Source organism: Zerene cesonia, chromosome 1 (assembly GCF_012273895.1).
Source record: "Zerene cesonia ecotype Mississippi chromosome 1, Zerene_cesonia_1.1, whole genome shotgun sequence".
NCBI lineage: Eukaryota > Metazoa > Arthropoda > Insecta > Lepidoptera > Pieridae > Zerene > Zerene cesonia.
This window is the reverse complement of record NC_052102.1, coordinates 7,437,875-7,459,207: the sequence shown is the minus strand read 5'-3', so window position 1 is coordinate 7,459,207 and position 21,333 is coordinate 7,437,875. Positions and strand designations below refer to the sequence as shown.

At 34.2% G+C, this 21,333-nt stretch overlaps 2 protein-coding genes across 4 annotated transcripts in view; one reads left to right on the top strand and one right to left on the bottom strand.

Annotated features, from left to right (window-relative positions):
- The window catches only part of LOC119830872 (inactive dipeptidyl peptidase 10), a 72,026-nt gene extending 58,041 nt beyond the window's left edge, over positions 1-13,985 (top strand). For 2 of the 3 annotated variants that reach the window (XM_038354050.1, XM_038354058.1), the window contains exons 6-19: positions 1,303-1,377; positions 2,065-2,117; positions 4,009-4,220; positions 5,118-5,338; positions 6,497-6,600; positions 6,699-6,828; positions 6,944-7,184; positions 7,270-7,335; positions 7,567-7,882; positions 8,014-8,163; positions 8,750-8,935; positions 9,150-9,307; positions 9,478-9,683; positions 10,362-13,985. In XM_038354050.1, coding sequence (XP_038209978.1) covers positions 1,303-1,377; positions 2,065-2,117; positions 4,009-4,220; positions 5,118-5,338; positions 6,497-6,600; positions 6,699-6,828; positions 6,944-7,184; positions 7,270-7,335; positions 7,567-7,882; positions 8,014-8,163; positions 8,750-8,935; positions 9,150-9,307; positions 9,478-9,683; positions 10,362-10,490 — 2,247 coding nt within the window. In that variant the 3' untranslated portion in view covers positions 10,491-13,985. The remainder of the gene's footprint in view (positions 1-1,302; positions 1,378-2,064; positions 2,118-4,008; positions 4,221-5,117; positions 5,339-6,496; positions 6,601-6,698; positions 6,829-6,943; positions 7,185-7,269; positions 7,336-7,566; positions 7,883-8,013; positions 8,164-8,749; positions 8,936-9,149; positions 9,308-9,477; positions 9,684-10,361) is intronic. The other variant, XM_038354066.1, reaches the window with a different exon arrangement.
- A 1,600-nt stretch (positions 13,986-15,585) lies between these two features.
- On the bottom strand, positions 15,586-20,685 carry LOC119830907 (meiotic recombination protein W68). Its single transcript, XM_038354099.1, has 8 exons — positions 20,472-20,685; positions 20,187-20,358; positions 19,418-19,561; positions 18,454-18,647; positions 17,736-17,881; positions 17,253-17,390; positions 16,502-16,673; positions 15,586-15,725 (listed from the first exon to the last, which is right to left on the bottom strand). The coding sequence occupies exons 1-8, from the start codon at positions 20,683-20,685 to the stop codon at positions 15,586-15,588; spliced, it is 1,320 nt and encodes a 439-aa protein (XP_038210027.1).
- Positions 20,686-21,333: the final 648 nt, after the last annotated feature.

Genomic DNA, 21,333 nt, shown 5'->3' with positions numbered 1-21,333 from the left:
GCAAAAAATTGCAATGCGTAATGTTGTGTCAATTTACAGTACGTTTATTTTTCTAATAATATAATTAAAGCTTTATCCTTATAATATTATTAGACAATATCGCATATATCTATCCAGTTTAAATACTATTAGTCAGGACACCTGTGCCAAGTTCAAAATTGAATGTATTAATGGATCTATTGAATCCGATATTGGTAATAAATATCGTAAAGTGACTATAAGTTTGATTTAGTTTCTATAAATTTTTGTGAACGGTTTTAAAAATAAGATTAAGATTATGTTAGAATAAATTTATGATGTTAAAACAATATGATGTTACATGTACGTATGATAACAGTGATCACCAACTAATTGCTTCTTTACCATGGTCGTATAATATGATAATCCTTCAAATTGTAGTATATAATTAAAAAAGTGTAACCTAAGAACCCCTGCACATCTTGCGTTAATTACAAAATATTCGTTAACATTAAGCGCATTTGAATTTCTCGGGAGCGATGCAAAACAATGCAAATTCAATTTTCACTACGTAAATTGCTCGTTACTTCAACTAACCGCTTCGCAAAGTGATACGCCTGCCTTCCCGATGATTTATACCGGCACTCTATCATCTTATGTAATTACAATCTCGTCTTCTACCCAACAAATTACAATGTGCATAATTTTAAACCATATTTCATATTATTAACATGCATTGAACTTGATTATGTAAAACAGACGTACGTAAAAAGAACGATCCTGATATATTTTAAAAACACAACAACACCTGTCCAATCACCAACGAAATAATCCATTACAGTATATTACAACTTAAAGCCTTACGTACACATCGGTTAAAATAAGATAAATTACGTTTTAAACGAATTATATGGAGCGCATTAAAGATAACAGATGGCACAGCTTAAACTGTCTATAATTATCGCCAACAATCTTATCCACAAACTTGAGACTTACATGAAGTTCTACAGCTTCTAATTATTGAGGTCGATTGAGTCGTTAACCCAAGGAATATTATCAGAAATCACATCAATTATTTAACTTGTGGAGTTGATTCGTTTTAAGACCTTTAAAATGTTACATAATGTATAGATTATACTCTGTATAATAAGATCTTCGAATCTGTAAAAAATCTTTATATATTATGTTCACGTAACTTAGGATCTCTGGTGAAGAGAAATACAAAATACTCAGAAACGCAAATTTTACTGTCTTTTAATAGGACACGTCGCAGCAACTTTCATCTCATCAGTGCTTGAGTTAACTTTAACTTCAAAATAAATATAATGTATGTTATTTTTGCAGAGACAACTAAACGTTCGCGGCTACCAGTGTTCACCGAACTTACGCTATGTTCTCTTCCAACACAACATTAAGGAAGTAAGTTGGATGAATTTATTTGCTTTAACATTGAAATGATGTTGTATCGCATTTGAGTACTATGTACTTTATAAATAAAACTCAATATAGGAATCGGTCATTGAATGATGCAGCCGCTGATGGAGCACTACTCTCTCTCTCTCTCACTCTGCGCCTTTTTGCACTGAGACCTTTAAATATCTTACGTCGTTTTAAATTAACAACAAGCATTAAAAAAGCCTATTATGTGGCAGTCGAGCACGCTTCGGCACGAATTGGGCCAGCTCGCACCGGGGAAGTACCACAACACCACAGAAGACCGGCGTGAAATAGCATACATGGTTTTTCACGCCGGTCTTTCATGGGAGAGCCGGAGGCCCAGATCGTTTTCCTTGCCCTTCCCAGTCCTTTCCTTCATTCCTCTCGTCAAAAGTCAAAATTTGAAGTCGGCAATCCATTTGTAGAGGCTTAAGGTCTGCAATCGGCCTTACGCCTCTCCAAATGTTCATGGGCGGTGGTAGCGCATACCATCAGGCGATCAACCAGCTCCATTGCCGACTATGGCCTAAAAAAATAAAGAATTTTCGAAGAACGCAAATAATATTTTCCATGTTTTTTGATTCCATGAGCAATTACGGACGTGTTTACTTTAATTAAGAGTCATTAAAGAAGGCGCTTCAAGCACGTAATTTTCTATTTAATTTACAGGTATACAGGCGGACTTTTACGGCGCACTACACCGTTTATGACGTCACAAATGAGTGAGTCGCTTGGTATTTAACATTAAGGTGCTCGCAACGCTCGTGAACTTCATAAACCCTTAAACAACTCATACGTGTCATAAATTCTCTCCCTACACCGTTTGTCCTCATCATATTATAATACAAATTTTACGAAAGTGAACTTGACAAATATCACACTTTGGAAAAGAAAATATACTCGTATGATCTAGTTAAATTTTATCTATAAGATATTAATAACATGCACACTTATTACACAAGTGAGAATCTTAACGAGGAAGTGTTAAAATGCAATATTCATGAAAATAAATTAAGTTCTTCAGGTATTCGCGGTTTTGACTACCAAATATAGTATTAAATTATTTCTTTAGTCTTAACTTCACATAAATTAAATAATCGTAACTAAAGAATAAAACAAACTTATACTGCTAATCTATAATATAACAACCAACTTAGCTCACACTAATTAATGGCCGTTAAAGCTGTTTCTTGTAGCTTCATTGTGATTTCACATCGTATATTTCAATAATCATATAATGCACATCATGTTCATACATTTTAATTAAGCATCCCATTGTTTTGTAGTCACGGCCTGCTTTGAAAAACGCCAGCTCTTAATGAATAATCTTTAAATAAACCCTAAGTATGAGAATTAAAAAACTGCATAAATAAACTCCGAGCTCGCATTCTTCGATATTTGAATAAAAATTATGGCGCACAACTGAATGAAGCTTTTATCCAAACGCTCAAGGCAGTTCCGTTCCACAAACAAAAGAAATTTTAATCATCAACACTTATTTAGATGAAAACGAGAAAAATAACAGTAAACCAGTATCTAATACGTGTGTTAGTTTCAATATTTAATTAAGAGATGTAGATTTATTATTTATCAGGAAGGCAATTCTTTATATTAGTATTAAGAATATGGCAATATATTACCATACCTACACCTTTATGTAAATAAAAAACAAATGTAGTAAGGTATTGCGGTTTATAGAACAAGGTATACGCCAAATACATTCATACTCTCACCTAAATGAAAAGGAATTTTAATGACGTCTCAACATTTCTTCACGCAAGTTTTGTTTTTCTTTTGATTAGAAATATGAATTTCATTAAACTGTCTCATAACAAAACGTACATTTATTATGAAACAAAGTATTTTAAAGGCTTTAAAGTTTCAGATTTCTTCAGTTAAATGCTTGCGTTGGGGATACCTCGTATCTTACAAAGTAGATTTATGGTCTTTACAGCACCTCTACAGGGACTATTCTCGACGGCAAACATTTATACTTTACTAGAAAATAACTTTGTTTTGTCCGCGTAATCCGTGTCCGACAAACTTCTTGAATATCAAAGCTACAAAGCTTGTTGTTTCATAGTTTTAAAGTATTTTAGCAAATACGCTTTAAACGAATTTAAAAAGCGCTTTCGTTGTGATTTTAGCTTAAAATATTCTTTGTTTATAGATTTTTTTGCTGTGTTTTTATTTCAGTCGTTGGGATTTAGACAATAGTATAATATTCAAATATAAGTTTACGTAAAACTCTTCCCTACACTAATAAATGAATCGCCAAATGTGTAAAACTCGAGAATGGCTCGACCAATTGGATTAATTTTCTTAAACAATTTTAAGGCTCAAATAAGGTTCTTATGGAGAAAATATTCTTTATTTTATACATAAATAAGTATACTTTATTTATACTAGGGAAGTCCTATGTGACAAATTTTCTAAACTCACTTTCTAATTTTTAATCGCATTCCTTCCTGCTACCTTTTAATTTGATAACTTTACCTTTAAAAATTTGTAAAAGTACAATAAAAACTTAAAATAACTTACGACTTACACAGGAAAAACCCGTCAATATTATTTGTTTTCAATAAGACCTTAATATGGAGTATTTATCCTCAGTCATCACATACCACTATTCGGCGAAGGCCAAGGAAGTTGGGAGTGGCAGCACGCAGCGTGGCTCGGCAGTGAGGGAGCACTGGTGTTGGCAGCAGATAATGAAGTCCTGGCCCGACCGGCGCCCCCGGCGAGGAGGGCGCCGCTGCTGCGCCTCACGAAGGACGCCAACCCGGGCAACATTTATAATGGAGTCTCGGATTGGTTATATCAAGGTTTGTACTGTTGCAAGTTTAAATATACGTTCTCTTGATAAATATTTACAGATTTTTTTATCTTTCCATTGTTTAATGGTTTTATAAAGTTAAGACAAGACGGGTAATTAAAAATTGCGACGATTCTATAATCTTAAACACAGAAATATATACATACATTACCAAAGCAATGGTCTACCAAGAACAGAACGATAGAAACACTCAGAAACTAGATAAATACTTGTAAATACAAACGTTAATTCAAGTAAACACAAACACGGCTTTGAACACTTGCTACAAACTTACAAAGTCTACGGGCGAATAGATTAAGGTCTTGCGGTTAGATAGTGCAGGTTCAAGTGAAAATATTCCTTATGCAAACAAACTTGTTGCTCCAGCGTTCCGATTACGGTCACGACATGCACGATATAGTTAAACGTTTTAAAAAATTGTTTTTACGTTTATTCGACGTAGGTAATAAACTTGTTAACAAGATGTCGGATCATAGAGAAGTACATACCTAACACTGACGTCCGACAAGAAAAAAAACACAACATGCTCCCTCCGCCTTATTCCGAGTTGGGAAAGCTAAAAGAAAAGTCTTAAGGACTTTTCTTTATTATTTGGGTGTACAAAACATTCGGCGCTAACACGTATATTTTGTTCCTTACCGTGCAAAATCGAAGCCTACGCAGCAGTGCGTTAGCGCTCTAAATACACGGAAGAGCATAAACCTGCGAACTTTTCTGTACAGATTGACAATTATGTACTTACATAGCCTAATTTTATCGGCAATAAAAATTTGTAATAAATTTGTAGATAAATTAAGCTAAAAAAGCTCATTTACAGTTGTTTTTTTATGTAGATGAGGTATAGGAAAACGAATTGTGTTTTTTTATCTAATTATATCTATAACAGAGGAGGTGACAAAAACCGCATCAGCTACCTGGGGCTCATCCGACGGTGCCTTTGTGATGTACGTCCGATACGATGACAGTCTGGTGTCGGAACTGCGATTGCCGCGCATCTCTGAAGGCATCGGAGGTGCTGTGGCTGCCAGGTCCGGCTTCCTTCTGCCTGCTATTAACAACAGCGTGCCTAATGTCTTCCCTGACCATATAAGTGTTAAATACCCCACGGTAAGTCTTCTTCTGTTAATTGGCATGCACGCATTAATTGCTGAGTTAATAATATGATACTATGGGGATCTAATATTATAGACAAAATCTCTTTATCTGCATAAGAAAATTACCTTTTTTCGACATCCAGGACGGTAACGGTATTTATATAATAAAAATTGAAACTAAGTTGAGTAAACACATACGACCTAATCATAGGTTAAATAACTCTTTATTTACTATTAAGTACGTTAAATAATAGAAAGTATATTGAATCATAAAGAAAATTTAAAAGCTGAAAAGCTCACACACCAAGTAAAGATCAAATTATAAAGGCTAACATAAATGAGAAAATATTTCGCAATAACGAGCTTCAAAATCCACTAGACGCAAGTTGGCCACTCGGCGAGGCCTTTCTGGGTAATTTGCAGCCACAATACTAGCGTCGACTCTGAAACTAGCTGCCAACAGCCTTCTTTCTCGAGTGAAAAGTAGTATTTTATATGAAATAAAACTATAAACTATACGAAAATAAGGAAATGTAGGATGTTGGCAACTGATCAAGTCCACAATGAAGAATCGCAGTTATGTTTTATGTGCAGTTTGATTATGCTATTCAATCGTCATGAGATTCTTGTCGTCATTTCTTGATTATCTCACTATAGTACCATTTACTTGAATAGTCTGCATCGCTCTATAAGTATAAGCCGAAATTTCTGATAAAACGTTATGTTTAGGAATAAGAATTAATAAGAGAAGATTTTTGTTTCTCGTTTAAAGATATACCAACATCTAACTGTATATTTCTTGAAATTAATTAGTATTCCAAAATGACAAAATTAATAAATTTTCGAAGCTACGTATAATAAATATAATAAATTAAAAATAGAGTTAAGATCCGTTAAATAATATTCAATTCCGCAATATATGTATATATATATAGTACTAGCTGTTGCCCGCAGCTTCGCCCGCGTGGTCTAAATAAATTTTCATTCCGAATTTTATCCTTTGGGATAGGATGTATCACAATCCTTTCTTAGCAGATGCGTGCCAAATTTCAGCCCGATCCATCCGTGGAATAGGATGTGCGTAAAACCTTAAGGTCCATTCTCCATACCCGCAATAACAATTTAAGGAAGTTTTTAAAATAGCTAATAAATACTTTTTATCTAATTTCAGCCTGGCAGTTCAATTCCGAAAGCTAGACTGTGGATAGTGGAAGTTCAAAATGTAACCTCACCACCTAGGTGGGAGGTAAAACCTCCTAGTACTTTAGATGGAATGTAAGTAATCAATAATTAACTTTCATGTAATTTGTTAAATCTATTAAAAATAGTTAAAAATAGAAAAACAAATTTAAAAAAAACTAAATTATTTCCAGGGAATATTATCTCATATCAGCCCAATGGGTGGGCAAAGAAAACTCGCATGTAGGTGTAGTGTGGATGAATCGAGCGCAAAATCTTACCGTATATAGCAGTTGTTACGCACCCAATTGGACATGTACTGAGGTGAGAATTTGAGCAAAATAAACTTTGTGTAAAAATAGCAGAAAACAATGTATAAAAGTACATAATAGATAGAAACGCATGAACCTAAATTTAATGTCACGTTAAACAATTTTAGACGCATTCAGAAAAAGCTACGGATGAACCCTGGCTAGAAGTTCACCAAAAACCCGTCTACTCTGAAGACGGTAGTGCCTTCCTCCTCTTAGCCGCCGTACAAGAAGGCGGAGGACAATATTATACGCATATCAAACATGTGGATGTGTTGCGTCAACGTATAGCTGTACTCTCACATGGTAAAGTGGAAGTCGCTGAAATCCTGGCGTGGGACCAGGAGAACCACTTAGTGTATTATTTAGGTAAAATTCGCATTTTATACTTTTCTTATTTCCTTCTGACAATAATAATACGGATATTTCGTTAATCTTATTTTCTCTATTAAAGGTTTAGACAAAGAAAAATTGTACATACCTAAACTGCATCCTGATATGGTCAAGGAAGCAAATCAAATTAAGTATTTAGATTGATTGCAAATGAGTGATTTATTGGAGTACTGAAGTTGAATTTTTACTAACCCCTTAGACAGGCTTGCTTAGTTCTTCCCGTTTTTCAATGAGGTTCAATTTCCTTTGTTATCATCATGGTCTTGTTTTGCATCAGTATGATTTGAAGTGTGTGGTTTCTTATGTTATTTTTAGTCACACATTAGAAGCGTTTGAAAACTGAATGGTATTTTTACAGGTAGTGCTGATAGACCGGGCCAAAGGCAAGTGTATGTAGTGAGAGATCCAAGTTATGGAGGTGGAAGTAACTCGGTCAGGGCTCGGGCAGAACGTGAGGAGCCGCGTTGCCTTACTTGTGAATTATCAGTTTGGCCTGCACGTCTACATTATGCTAATTGTACATTCTGGAGTGCTACTTTTTCTCCAGCCAAACCTAAAGTTGGTATAACGCATTATGTATTAGAATGTGGAGGACCAGGCCCACCTTTAGCGGGACTCCATGATGCTAGAACACATAAATTAGAAAGAATATTATATGACACGAGGCCTTATAGGTGAGTAAACACAAAATTAGATGATAACCGTAAGTAAATATAAAAGTAATAATAACCTCAATAAATATAAAAACATATTTTAGTAACATTTTGACTAACATTTTCAATGATTTTAATCCATCTTGTTGCAGATCTGTACGATTACGTGAATTAGCCTTACCCACACGGCGTTCATTTGATGTACAATTAAGCAGTGGGTCAAAAGCACGTGTTCAATTATTATTGCCTCCATCATGGCGTGAGGAACTTCGTGACGCAGCGTTTCCAGTTCTTGTCCACGTGTAAGTAAATAAATAAACTTTAAACTTGGTAAGCAACACTTATGCTTACTGATTTGAGTTAGTCAAAAGAAGAAAGGGTGAGAATTCATCTTACGTTTTGGTTGTTTTTATTTATAATTACACTTACTATATGGGAGTCGAACACGCATCGGCACGAATTGGGCCAGTTCGCACCGGGGAAGTACCACACCCCCACAGAAAACCGGCGTGAAATAATAAAATTCTATTGTGTTTCGTACGGTGAATAGGGGAGCCAGAGTCCTATATCCTTTTCCTTTCCCTTCACAGTCCTTTCCTTTATTCCTCTCGTCAATCCTTTCTTAATCCCTTCCCAATTTAAGGTCGACAGTCCATTTATAGAGGCGTAAGGTCTGTAATTGACCATATGCCTCTCCAAATGTTCATGGGCGGAGGTAACGCTTACCATCAGGCGACCAGAGCTCCATTGCCGACTATGAAATTAAAAAAATATTGAAAAAACGTTCAAACATTTTTTTAACTAGTAAAAAAATTGTTTAAACGATTCTAAATTGCCAATTTCTCATATACACTACTTTATTTTAATTTAATATATTAATTACTCCAGCGATGGCAGACCCGGTAGCCAGCAAGTGACCGATAAGTTCGTGGTGGACTGGGGCACATATATGTCATCGCGTAACGACGTCGTGTACGTGAAGCTAGACGTGGCGGGCGCCAGGGGGCTGCCGCGCGCCCTGCTGCGGGGCCGTCTCGGAGGGGTCGAGGTGGCTGATCAATTGGCTGTTATTAGGTAAAGGGAAGGGACAACTCAATTTGGTCCCGTAAATACTTGGCATTGCAGGAGCTAAAACTTAATTGTTAAAAAATATTTTCTCGTTGAAGATATAGTGGATTCATGAATCTCTTGGTCACCGACTTTTAGTGCTATTTGTTATATTCATCGCTGTATTACGTGAATGCAATTATTGGTGAGATTTTTATAAGTGCAATCCTATTTGTTTCAGATATTTATTAGAAACCTTTAAGTTTTTGGATGTAACGCGAGTGGCTGTGTGGGGCTGGGGATATGGGGGATATGTCACCTCTATGTTGCTTGGTTCTCAGCAGGCTACTCTTAAATGCGGCATTGCTGTATCACCAATTACGGATTGGCTATATTACAGTACGTTAAAGCTAAATTATGCAATTTTACAATAAATTGCTTCTTTTATTATACAATAGGCTCCAAGATGCCTTAGTGTATTAAATACTGTGAAGATAATTTTCCACTCCCATAACTAAAACGCTTTTACCGAACTAATTATATAAACTAAAAGCTGAATCCATTTCTAGATGCAGCATTCACGGAACGCATTCTGGGCCAACCGTCCGTGAACTACAAGGGCTACGTGGAGGCGGACGCGTCGCAGCGCGCGCACCACGTGCCGCCGCACGCGCTGTACCTCGTGCACGGCATGGCCGACATGAGCGCGCCCTACCCGCACGCGCTGCAGCTCGCGCGTGCTCTCACTGACGCCGGAGTACTGTTCCGTTACCAGGTGTAACTTATATCTTGTTATATCATCGCAATAATGTCAATAATATCAGCTTACTTTATTTGGCGCTACTTAAATATTTGTCGCTTTTAATTGTATGACTATATTAAACAGTCATTATCTTGTTTGGTTAATCGCATGTAAATTAGAATTTTATTTTCATTTGAATGACCTGCCATTTTTGGCAAATTTCGACAAAATTATCATTCAAGGTACAGGCTAACAGGACGGTCTCATAGTATACCTATATCAACATAACTTAATATCATCATCATCATCATCATCAGCCCATATATGTTCCCACTGCTGGGACACAGGCCTCCTATGAGGGTTCAGGCCATAATCCACCACGCTGGCCAAGTGCGGGTTGGCAGATGTCACATGTCGTCGAACTTTTAATTCTTGGACATGCCGGTTTCCTCACGATGTTTTCCTTCACCGTTTAAGCAGTGGTGATGTTATCAACATGCGCAGATAAATTGAAAAATCAATTTATTTCCTGCACGCTCGCCCGGTCTCGAACCCTGACTTATCGATTTTGAAGTCCGAGGTTCTCACCACTGAGCCACCACTGCTTTTTAACTTAATAATGTAAGTATTATTAACTTAATATAATGAAATGCAAAGAGCATTTCTGACTTTGTTACATTATTAGATATAATATTGTTTTTTATTTTTCAGGTATACGCAGACGAGGGCCATGACCTGAAAGGTGTTATAGAACATGTATATCGGTCTATGGAAGACTATTTACGCGAGTGCCTGTCTCTCGATCCAGAAGACACCAAGCTGCCTCCACCCGATAGATAATTATCTGACTGCTGAAATCTTCGATAGAAATAATTTTTATCTTATTCTTCTTTATATGCAAAAACATAACATCATAATTTGCAGAAAATCTTACATTCGTACTCAGCAATAACTTGTAACGTATCAATTACCAAAAATACGTATAATTGTTTTGTTATCATTTACTTTGTAAATATGTACAAATAGCGCTTTATAATGTGTTCCCCTCAATTGTTTTAGCTGGTTAAATTGACTGTTTTAGAGTAATATTTGAAGGCTAATTGTGATTAGAATAGTTGATAGAGTCGGTTCCATAGTGGATTGCATGACATATTGGAATGACTAAGTTCTAAGTTAGTTTTGTTATAAGTTTTATTACTAAATTAGAAACAAATCGAGCTAAACTTAAAACTACTTAATGTTATTCCTATAAGAAATTATTTGGTGGTCGTTTTAGGAGCTTAAGACTAATTAAATTTAATTTTACAAATATAACAAGATAAAAATTTTAAATTTTAAAGACAAGTTAATTTGTTATTGTTATTCATATGTTGAACATACTCGTATATTAACTTATATAAAAAAATATTAGTCTGTTTCAAAAATGCAAATAAATCTTATAAAACAGAATTCTCTTGGCTCTTGGATCTTTATGCTTTTTACCTTCACTATTGTAACCTCAAATAAGAATAAAATAATTTGTGTACAACATAAAAGGTTATAAATTAATAACCCCAGAACTTAGGCGTGTTTTCTTCCTGTATATTAATTACTATAAGAGCTCTTTTTTGATACACTTGTGATCATATTTATGCATGTAGCACCTCGAGCTTCTTCACTTAGGCTTTATTCCATTTTCTACAAATAATGGCCTGAGATAGTATTTCTACAATTCTTATAATATAAGGTCGCTTATAAACAATTATCAAAATTTTTGGCTTTATTTTCCAAGTAATGAAAATGTTTCATATTAGAATATTTTATTAATTCGTCATAAATCCAATCACGATACTTAACAATGAGCTTAACTTTTAGGAAATTCTAGAGCATTTTGAGGTTTTATTTTAATTTTTAATGTGTCGGTTTTTGTTATTTTAGGAAATAGTTACTGCTATTGTAAACATTACCCCTTATACGTAACAAAAACCATAATCTGTTATATTCACAACAATTTAAGGAAATTATAATGTTAAGGGAAAAAGTGTCCTTGATCATACTCGGTTTGTGTCACGTTATTAATGAGTTTTTCTGTGGGTATCATTTAATATTTTTTTAACTACAGCATAAAATTTATAAAAATTATAGATACTAATAATTATAATTATTGAATTTATGTAAAAATTTGTTGACTATAAGTTGTTTATGAAGAATGATTGTGTACAAAATAGATTAGACATTATACAATGTGTGTTTTGAGGTATTATAATTCGCCTTCAGATCCATCCTTGTTAACTATAATTTAAAGCAGCCCCAGATTGGTGTGTTGTGTCTATACACATATATCAATATACCCATATATTATTTTGTAAATACATCATACTATTCTATAAAGCCAGCTCTAGAAAACATAATAAGTGCCGAGGAGAAAAGCTACGTAGAATGTCGACGGACTAATAGGTAATGTTGTTAATTCGGCAGTAAATGTATTTGAGTAATTATTAGGTAACTCGTTGTTGTTGTATAGATATGAATGTCTACCAGTATTTGTTAAGTGTTATCGAATAAATTCATAGACGCATATCGTACATTCCATGTTTGTGAAGACTGCCAATTTGGTCTAAATTTTACAATTAAAATACCTACGATATGTCGATGAAATTAATTTCAATTTGCCGTAATGGTCTTAAGGATGCTGTGATTCTTCTATTGCGTAATTTTACCGATATTGTATTAAAATATATTAGATAAATTTAAAAATGTAATATCTTCATTTTACATATACGTAGGGCCTAGGCAGATCGAATTCGTTGTAATAATTAAAAGTAAACTAAGATTAACGTTACTTTAGATATTTTGAAATTCTATGAAAAAATAATATTGATATTTGCTTTATTCACCATAAATATATGACAATGATAGACAATATGTATTGAAGTCTACGTATACATCACACAACATATAAAATTTTATAGTTAATATAATACGAGAGAGTTTGGAAACCGGGTGCTTTAAATTTTACATCATGTTAAATTAATTAATTTCATTAGCAAAATCTTTTAAGTAGATAGTTATAGTTGGTTAGGTACATCGTCAGGCGAAAAATAAAAACGAAACACTTACACGATAATTCATTTAAAATTCAAATGATTTAAATTTGGATGATTAGCAAATTTATCTTAAATCATTGATCTCAATAAATCAATATTATGGTAATCATAAGAAACTGAGAATAACACCAAATACGTTCATTAGAAATATGATAATTGAAATTGTACGCCATGGCTATTATGGGTCATACATAAATTACGATAAACATTAAGGGTGGTGGGGGGGTTGTTGGAGTATTGCTTAAAATTGAAAAAAATAACAATTACTTTTTCTCTTACATATTTTAAAATACCTGCATAAAATTGAAAATGTGTGACCACCTCACAATAGAGAAGAATACCTGTGACACCTAAAAACGAGTATACCTGTGACAAGAAGGGGGAAAGCCGACCCAGAGAGAAAAACCCCAAAATTCGTGTGACGTAATTTATGGATCGCCCTTAGGGAATTAACAATTTGTTTTGCTTATACCTTCTTTCTTTTCTTAAAGTCCCTTAGTCTTCCAATTAGCGAATGATTAGCTTCCAAACCATACAAATAATGGTTATAACAGGAATATAGGAACTATGTGATGACTATGTCAATTATTTCCTTACTCCAACTGATCAGCTAAAAATTGTATTTCAAATTTTAATAACATCTCGTCTGATTAATTAGTTTAGGTTCACCCTAGGTTTCTCGGAGTCTAATGGATGTGTCGTATTAAATGTGAGTATATGAAGTACCGCTAGAGGCAATTATGCTTAAATTTACTGTACTCGATAACGACTACACGAATCTACATAACCTAAACAAAATTAGAGATATCAAAGGGAAGGAAATATCATTCTCGACAATCTGCATTCGTAATTACCTGGGTTATATCGACGAGTACAGTTAAACTTTAAGCAGAGCATATATGTACCTATTTACACATTGGTAACTTTAGAATGTCGCGAATTGCTCCTTAGTGGTTAGATGGTGGTATGGACAATGTTGAATACAATAATAAAAATAAAATAAAAGCGTGGATTAAGCTCCAATTTCTTCCTTTGTCGTGCTCATACACTGACCTTTCCAATAAATAAGCTTAATAAGTCTGATAAGTAAAACAGTTATTATTGTATTCAATATTGACGCTTGATTGAAATTGAGGTCTCTATAAATTATATGTTAGTGTTAATCTTATTGTCTCGTTTAAGAGTTGCAGTGTTGTATAGTTTCATTTGTAAATTCTAAGATTATTCTGTTATTAATGTAAATTTTCTTTAAACAAATAAAATTTTCATAATCGTTCAAGGTTGAATTTTATTTACCTATTTGGTGCATTATATCAGTATTTCTTATTTATCACAAATAGTAAAGACAAATTTAAGGAACCCTAGGAAGTTTCATCTATTTATTGCTAGCGCGACGTTGAGGACTACAATTTTTGCTCCACATTTCAATACTTCTAAAATATTTTTCCAATTGTTCATTTTTCGAGATCGAGTCAAATGGAATGGAACTAGCATTGCAAGTCGTAGTACTGAAAGCACTGTCAGAATTACAATTTGAATGAGATAGATTGCGCATAAGCTCATAATGCGAAAAGTTCATGGACATGATAGAAGCAGTATCGGCGTTACTAGCTGTTGTGAGGCTGTCGATGAACACGCTTCCCGCTGCACTCCGTCGAGAGGGGCTTGTATGAGAGCTGCTGCAATTATATTCGTTCACAAATTTAGTCTTTTTTATTCTTCCAAGCGCCAAATCTAATGATCTAACTGCTTCATTCACGAAAAAAGACTTGCGCTTTGCAGGATCACTTTTTAATTTCTTAGCGGTGCCACTGGCCAAAACTTTTCCTTTACTCACAGAAGGGGCTTCGTTATTGGGTACTTCATCATTTTTCTCCATGGAAAACGTAATAATTTAGGAGCTAAAAGCGCTAGAAAATAAAATAAAGTCTAGGCTGTACACTCAAACTGTCATGGCATATTTGAAATGGTCAAAAAAATTATGACATTGTTTAAAGTGATTTGCTGGTAGCGCCATCTATAAAAAATGTGTAGAAACGTTATCGTTCGAGAACATGAAAAAGCTTTTTAACCCCATCAAGTCGCGAACACTGTTGAAATATTTTAGACATGGGAAGAACTAGATGGCGTTTATGTCATCATTATTTGCTACACAAGATGGCGCTGTAGTTGGTACTATCACCGATAAAATAATTTCTACTTACTTTCTTAACAGCTTTACATTTTATTTATTATTCAGCTATATTATATATATTGTTAAGATTTTAAGTTGTAATTTAAAAGATGAAAATTAAATCAAATTTAAAAATCATGAGGTAAGTCAATTGTTCTTAATAATTTTAATTAATTATTCTCACCCGACTTCTTTAAGTAATAAATTATAATTACAATTAAAATAGTTGTGATTAAATTACATTACAGCTAGGTGCAGAATGTCATGTTATTACGATAATTTTTATCCCAACATAGGATTTGGGAGTTTTGTTACTATTGCTTCATAGTATACTAGCTGACCCGGGAAACGCTGTTCTGCCTTACTCTTATGATTTAGGGGTATGAGGAATAGACGGATTCTCAGACCTACCCGATATGTGCACAAATTATCATAAGAATCGGTCCAGCCATTTCGGATGAGTATGGTAACTAATATTGTGACACGAGAATTAATACATATAGAGAAGTATTTTAATTAATAATAAAGTGGAAAACAAAAATTTTTTTTCTTTAGAGTTTTGAAAATGCCTACAATATGATCCATATGCCATTGAAACGCATTAAAAAAATAATTATTAAATTTTAAATATTTACGGAATCAACGTTACAGTATGGTATTATCACAGTGTAATATTCTATCCTAAGTATTCTGCGTGTATTATCTTTGAGGGTAGATAAGAATCACAGAGCGCTGCTGCTGAAGAGGCCAATGACTCAATCTCAGCCTTTACTCCACTATCTAGCATTGCCTTTAACTCCTGCTTTATATGAGAACCTGAAATCAAACCAAATCTATTCCTGTACATTTGTACCTATTTAATTTTAAACGCATAACATCATTTAATTGCATGCTAAAAATTCTTTTAATATACGCTTTTTATTCTTAAAGTCAATTATGGCACAATGAATATCCTCCAATGGATTTCGACATATCTTATACCTTTAAACGAGCAATTCTTGTATATATGTATATGTATATATATATAATTGGAATCTCGGAATCGGCTCAAACAATTCTCATGAAATTTAGTATATAGGGGGTTTCGGGGGCGATATATCGATCTAGCTAGGAATTTTTTTTTAGAAAATGTTCGTGTTTTATTCGTGTTTTTTTCCAGACATCTATTGGTGAATAATAATACTATTTTGCTTCGTAGATAGCTGGACAACTGAAATAACACATAGGCACTTTTTATACCGATATTCCTACGGGATACGGACTTACGCGGTTTCAACCGCGGGTCACAGCTAGTATATAATAATCTAAAGTTTGTAACATCTAATACCTAAACTTAAAAAAAAAACATAAGAGAGCTGTAATTATATAATGACGAAACACATAGCTAAACATAACTGTTCCAAATAAACTACACACCACATACCAATTAATTTATCGAACTAGCTGGAACCTCTGGTTCACTTGCAAAGAGTCCATCAAAAAAGTAGTCTATGTGTTAATTTAGACTAAAATATTTCTCTGTTCCTTTCATACAGATCCCAACAGAGGTAAAACCTTACATACTTTCGCGTTTATAATGTTATTACGATTACCTGTAGTAGAATTTAGATAAGGTCTCGCTATTAAAGATACAAGTTTTCGTTTATCTAAAGCAGTGAGGGCAAGCCGGGATGCCTTCGGTGCCAGCGTCATCACGTCTTGGTGGCGAGCTCCGAGGAGCAGTAGTTTGGGACACGCTAGTGATGAAGAGAGGTGGGATTGAGCCTGGAAAAGGTATGAGTGTAGGCAATGAAGAGAGAACTTTATTGAAATACATCGAAACGAAATTCTATGTGCTTCTGTGGTGTAGGAGAGATCCTTTTAAATCCTTTTAACCAGTTCCACAACTTCTGGATATGTTCTGTGTGGTTAAAATGGCAAACATTTTTTTTTTTGTCATAGCGTGCAATTGAGCTGGTGGATTGCCTGATGGTAAGCGATCACCACCGCCCATGGATACTCGCCGAGGTTACGCCTCTGCGAATGCGCTGCCCGCTAAAAAAGGAATGGACTGGGAAGGGTGAGGAAAAGGAAACGGGCCTCCGGCTCTTCCAGTCACTGTACTTAACACAGTAGCATGCTACTATTTCACGCCGGTCCCCTTTGGGGTGCGGAACTTCCATAGTGCGAGCTGGCTAAATTCGTGTCAAGACACGCTCGGCTCCCACATAGGTGATTACTTTTAATTTATATAAAAGGGATTTTTAAGTCAACGAATATTTATTGGGATACTTAGAATGATAAAAAGTTTTTAGCTTTTCGCAATTTCCTGCTTCTTAGCTTTTAATAATTATTAATACATACCAAGGAACCATATTTGTATGTGAGAAATATTTCATATCCGTGCGGATCGGCATCAACAAGAGCTAATGCTTTTAGCTTCAAATCCGATACAAGTCTACAGAGCAGTTGCCGAGTACACACGTCAGGGTACCCTTTACCCTATTAAATACGAAAAAAAATAAACATATTTTTTAGAATTACTTCTATATGATTAGAACTTGCATGGCAATGTGGATGGATAGCGGCTCGCACATTAATATTGAAGGTAGACAATTTAAAAATAATATTCTAAAATTGTCTTAATCTACCTGCTGTAATGTCCTGCTCTAATACACTTTATTATCCATAAGAAAATGTTCTTATAATTTCGGGATATTATTAGCCAGTCATCGTTTTTTTTTACCTTAGATGCGAATAGAAATACCTACCAATTTCACACATAAAGTAATAAATAGCAGACTATCGCAAACCTATTAGCTACATTTGTAAAGAAAAATTATGTACCGTTAAAATTATAACTGGCCGTAACCGGACAAGTGCACCTTCATCAAGTAACTTCTGAAAAATCGCATCTTTTTCTACAACCAGGATATACTTCGCAGAAGTCTTGAACTCTTTTATATTTCGAATATCTTGCGGTACTAATGTGCCTGAAATAATGTTACATAGCTAAAGCAGTTTTAAGCAAGCTGTGGTGATTAAGTTGTTAGGATCTCAATTCAATGAGAAAGTCGGGGTTTTAAGCCGGACATGCGTGTGATAATAACACACAAATATAAATATTTATCTGCACATTAACCACATCGTAATGCTTGAAGGAATTATCAAAAGTTTAACGACATTTGATAACTATCAAGCATGTGGCTTGCCAGCGTGATGAATTATGGCCTAAACACTCTTAGATTTTCATGTCTGCATTGGGAACAAATATGGATTAACGAGTAAGGAGCATCTTCAGGTATTTCTAAATATAATAATTTTTAAAAAGGAAAATATACATTGAGCAAAAGAAAACATGTGTTAATCACATAGTTCACTAAATACTGAATATGATTTATTAAATGATTATAATTACAGATACACAGACTAGACACTACAGATACATTAAACTATTTCATTTATTAATGTTGATCCGCTTGGTAACAATACACTACAAGTCACGAATTAAAATAAAATGTACTTTGAACATTAATGTTTTAGAGGCATACAATTTTGAACATACCTCCAGACGTGGAGCAGTCAATAACGGAACCATCTTCATTAACTATTTTTAGGGGTCCCGCTATAAGCCCCTTAGCAGTAGCCACAATACCGAGATCCCAAGGCGGACATTCTAGAAGGCAGCACACATCCCTAACTCCTATATCTAAAACACCTTGACTCCTAAATCTAGCCAGATTTTGATAGTATAGTTCTCTGAAAGAAATTTATTATCTAGTAATAATTCACACTAGCTTTACATTATTCAATCAACAAACAATATTCTGGTTCTCCTAGCTTGCTACATCTAACTATTTTAGGTAGCTTTCTGCTTTATAGAAGATAGCTTCCGCCTTTTACCTCGTATTCCGAGATTCTCGAGATTATTCCGAAAATTAAAAATTTTTCTGTCACTACGTAGATAAGACCAGCTTCCAGTAATATTATTATTTGTAAAAAAAACCAACCAAAAGCTATTGAGATTGTTTTGTACTTAGTACTAGAGTAGATCTAATTTGAATTAGACATATTCGATGAATTCAAGAACCAATATTATCTTTCTTCTTTGAATTGTAACGGCCAAATTTTTAAGATAATTTTGTATTCTTTGATATTCAGATTAGCTTTTTCTCTACTAAACTAATGAGACGGCATTTTAGAGAGATATGAATTACCATACATCATTAAAATAGTTTAAAATATTGTGTCATTTCTTTCTGTTCATAAAAAAATACAAAATGTTTTATATATCTTCATGCAAAAACATTATGGATAAAAATTAAAATTAGTTAAAAACACGTTTTTTCTAATATAAGATTGTGTTTTAAAAATACTTAGAAACGCATGCTATTAAACTAGTGATAATATTAATTACCCGCAGTTTATTTAATTCTATACAGAGCTTAACATATGCGCTATTAACAGAACTCTAGTTAATGAATTACTACTAGATATTAAAATGAATGTTCTAGAATTATTGGGCATACCTCCTCGTGACTGTCATGTTTTTCGTCATCAATTCATGAACCCTGGTTAAAACGAAAACGATCGTGTTGAAGCGAGATTTATCTTCAGCCCTTGAATATCGTATGGTAGTAGTTTTAGAAATTTCTAATTCTTTCAATGTAACCCTTGCAAAAAATATACAGTACTAATTAACACACTAGACCTTGTATCACACAAATTTGACTTAATATTATTAGTAGTATGAAGTGTTGTATGTATAAAGGGTTTATAACTGATAACTCCTTAGACTAGTATTACCCGTAGCATATACATAGTGAATATTAGTTATTTGTATCACACATGCTTAAATATCATTGTAAGAATAAAATCTACACGAAATTGTTTTTGAATATATATTAATTTTTTTAATGACGTTAACGATTGTTGTCGTGACTCTATATTATTATAAAGAGGAAACTTTTGTATTTTTGTATGTTTATAACGTTTTCTCGCAAAAACTAGACCGATTACGAAAACTATTACGCCCCGCAGTTTGACCCGCGTATGTCCATATCCCGTAAGAATATCGGGATAAAAAGTTGTCTATGTGTTATTCCAGCTGTTCAGCAGTTTTTGCCTGAAAGAGCAACAAACACACACACATCCTTACAAACTTTCGCACATATAATATTAGTAGGATAAGATAGTAGGATTATAAAGCTGCAGCTTCACTGAGTGACATTGGCATATGTACCACGGGCGAAGCCGGGGCAAACAGCTATTATCAAATATGTTAAAAGGCAAACCTACCTATCAAGATCGTAAACACAGTTGCTCCATAATCTTTGGTTTCTTATTATAAGTTTTGGGATATCACCTTCTTCTGCGCTTTTATTTATTTCTCCAAGAAGTGTTTCTATTTTCCTAAGGACATTCTTTCTGATAATGGAAGTGTCCTTTATCACCGAAACTGAAGATTTATCTAAAAAAATATCATGAATGTATTTAGTTGTAATCATAAAATTGCGTATAAACACATTAATCAGTATAGTAGCATTAGTGCCTCAAACAATGATCATAAAGTGTTTACTTTACCGTTTTCAACTGGGGTTTGTTTCAACAATTGATTCACTTCTGTGAAATCTAGTTTACGTTCAGGTAATAATACCGTCTCTGCTAAAACTTTTCTTGTGTTATTGTAAAATAGTTTATCGATTGCAGCGACTAACTTAGGATCCTGTTTAAAAGATCCGGAATTAACCGCTAAATCTATCTTCAACATCAATAGATTTTTGTTCATCAAGTCCATTCTGAAAACATCTATTGTCTCTTATAACCTTTAAAAATAAGCATAGTTGACAAATAAATCCAATAGAACTTCATTAAAACGAACGGCGGGCAAAAGTGACGATGATCCTTAACTACCTATTGGCGAGATGTTTATCGACCGCAAACAATAACAGCTTCACAAAACGGAGCTCATAAAAGGCCACGAGACAATAGAGCAACTTCTCGAGTGTTTTTACAACGAAGTCGGGCAAAGAAGCGAACATCACAAATTCATCGTCGGTGGCGCATCCGACTTGCGCGCTCTGAAAAAATGACACAATAGATATAATCGAGAGATAGTCGGGGCAGGCGTCTCGAGGAGCAGATGACACGGCGTGACGACCTCACAAAAGGCGTGAAATGACGTCATAATAGCCTCGAATTATCGCCCCCTCTTGTCTCAGGCAAATATTTAAAAGCAGCCCTGTTTTTTGTTCTTCTTCTGCAGAGGATCATAAATAACAGTGCTAAGGTAGACAAATGATGCAAACCGTTACCGCAATGCTTTGTATTCCTTGACATATTGAGACGAGCTGATGTTTATGTCTTATTATGAACCTGTGCGTGAATTATGCCGTAATCAAATATTATAATAATTATGGACTTTTAGTTATAAAATATTAAATTA

Coding starts and splice junctions, on each gene's coding strand:
- LOC119830907 (XM_038354099.1), bottom strand. CDS start 20,685: ATGGACTTGATGAACAAAAATCTATTGATGTTGAAGATAGATTTAGCG. Junction 16,674..17,252: donor CATACAAATATGGTTCCTTG/GTATGTATTAAT, acceptor TACCTTTTCCAG/GCTCAATCCCACCTCTCTTC. Junction 15,726..16,501: donor TTATCTAAATTCTACTACAG/GTAATCGTAATA, acceptor GTTTGATTTCAG/GTTCTCATATAAAGCAGGAG.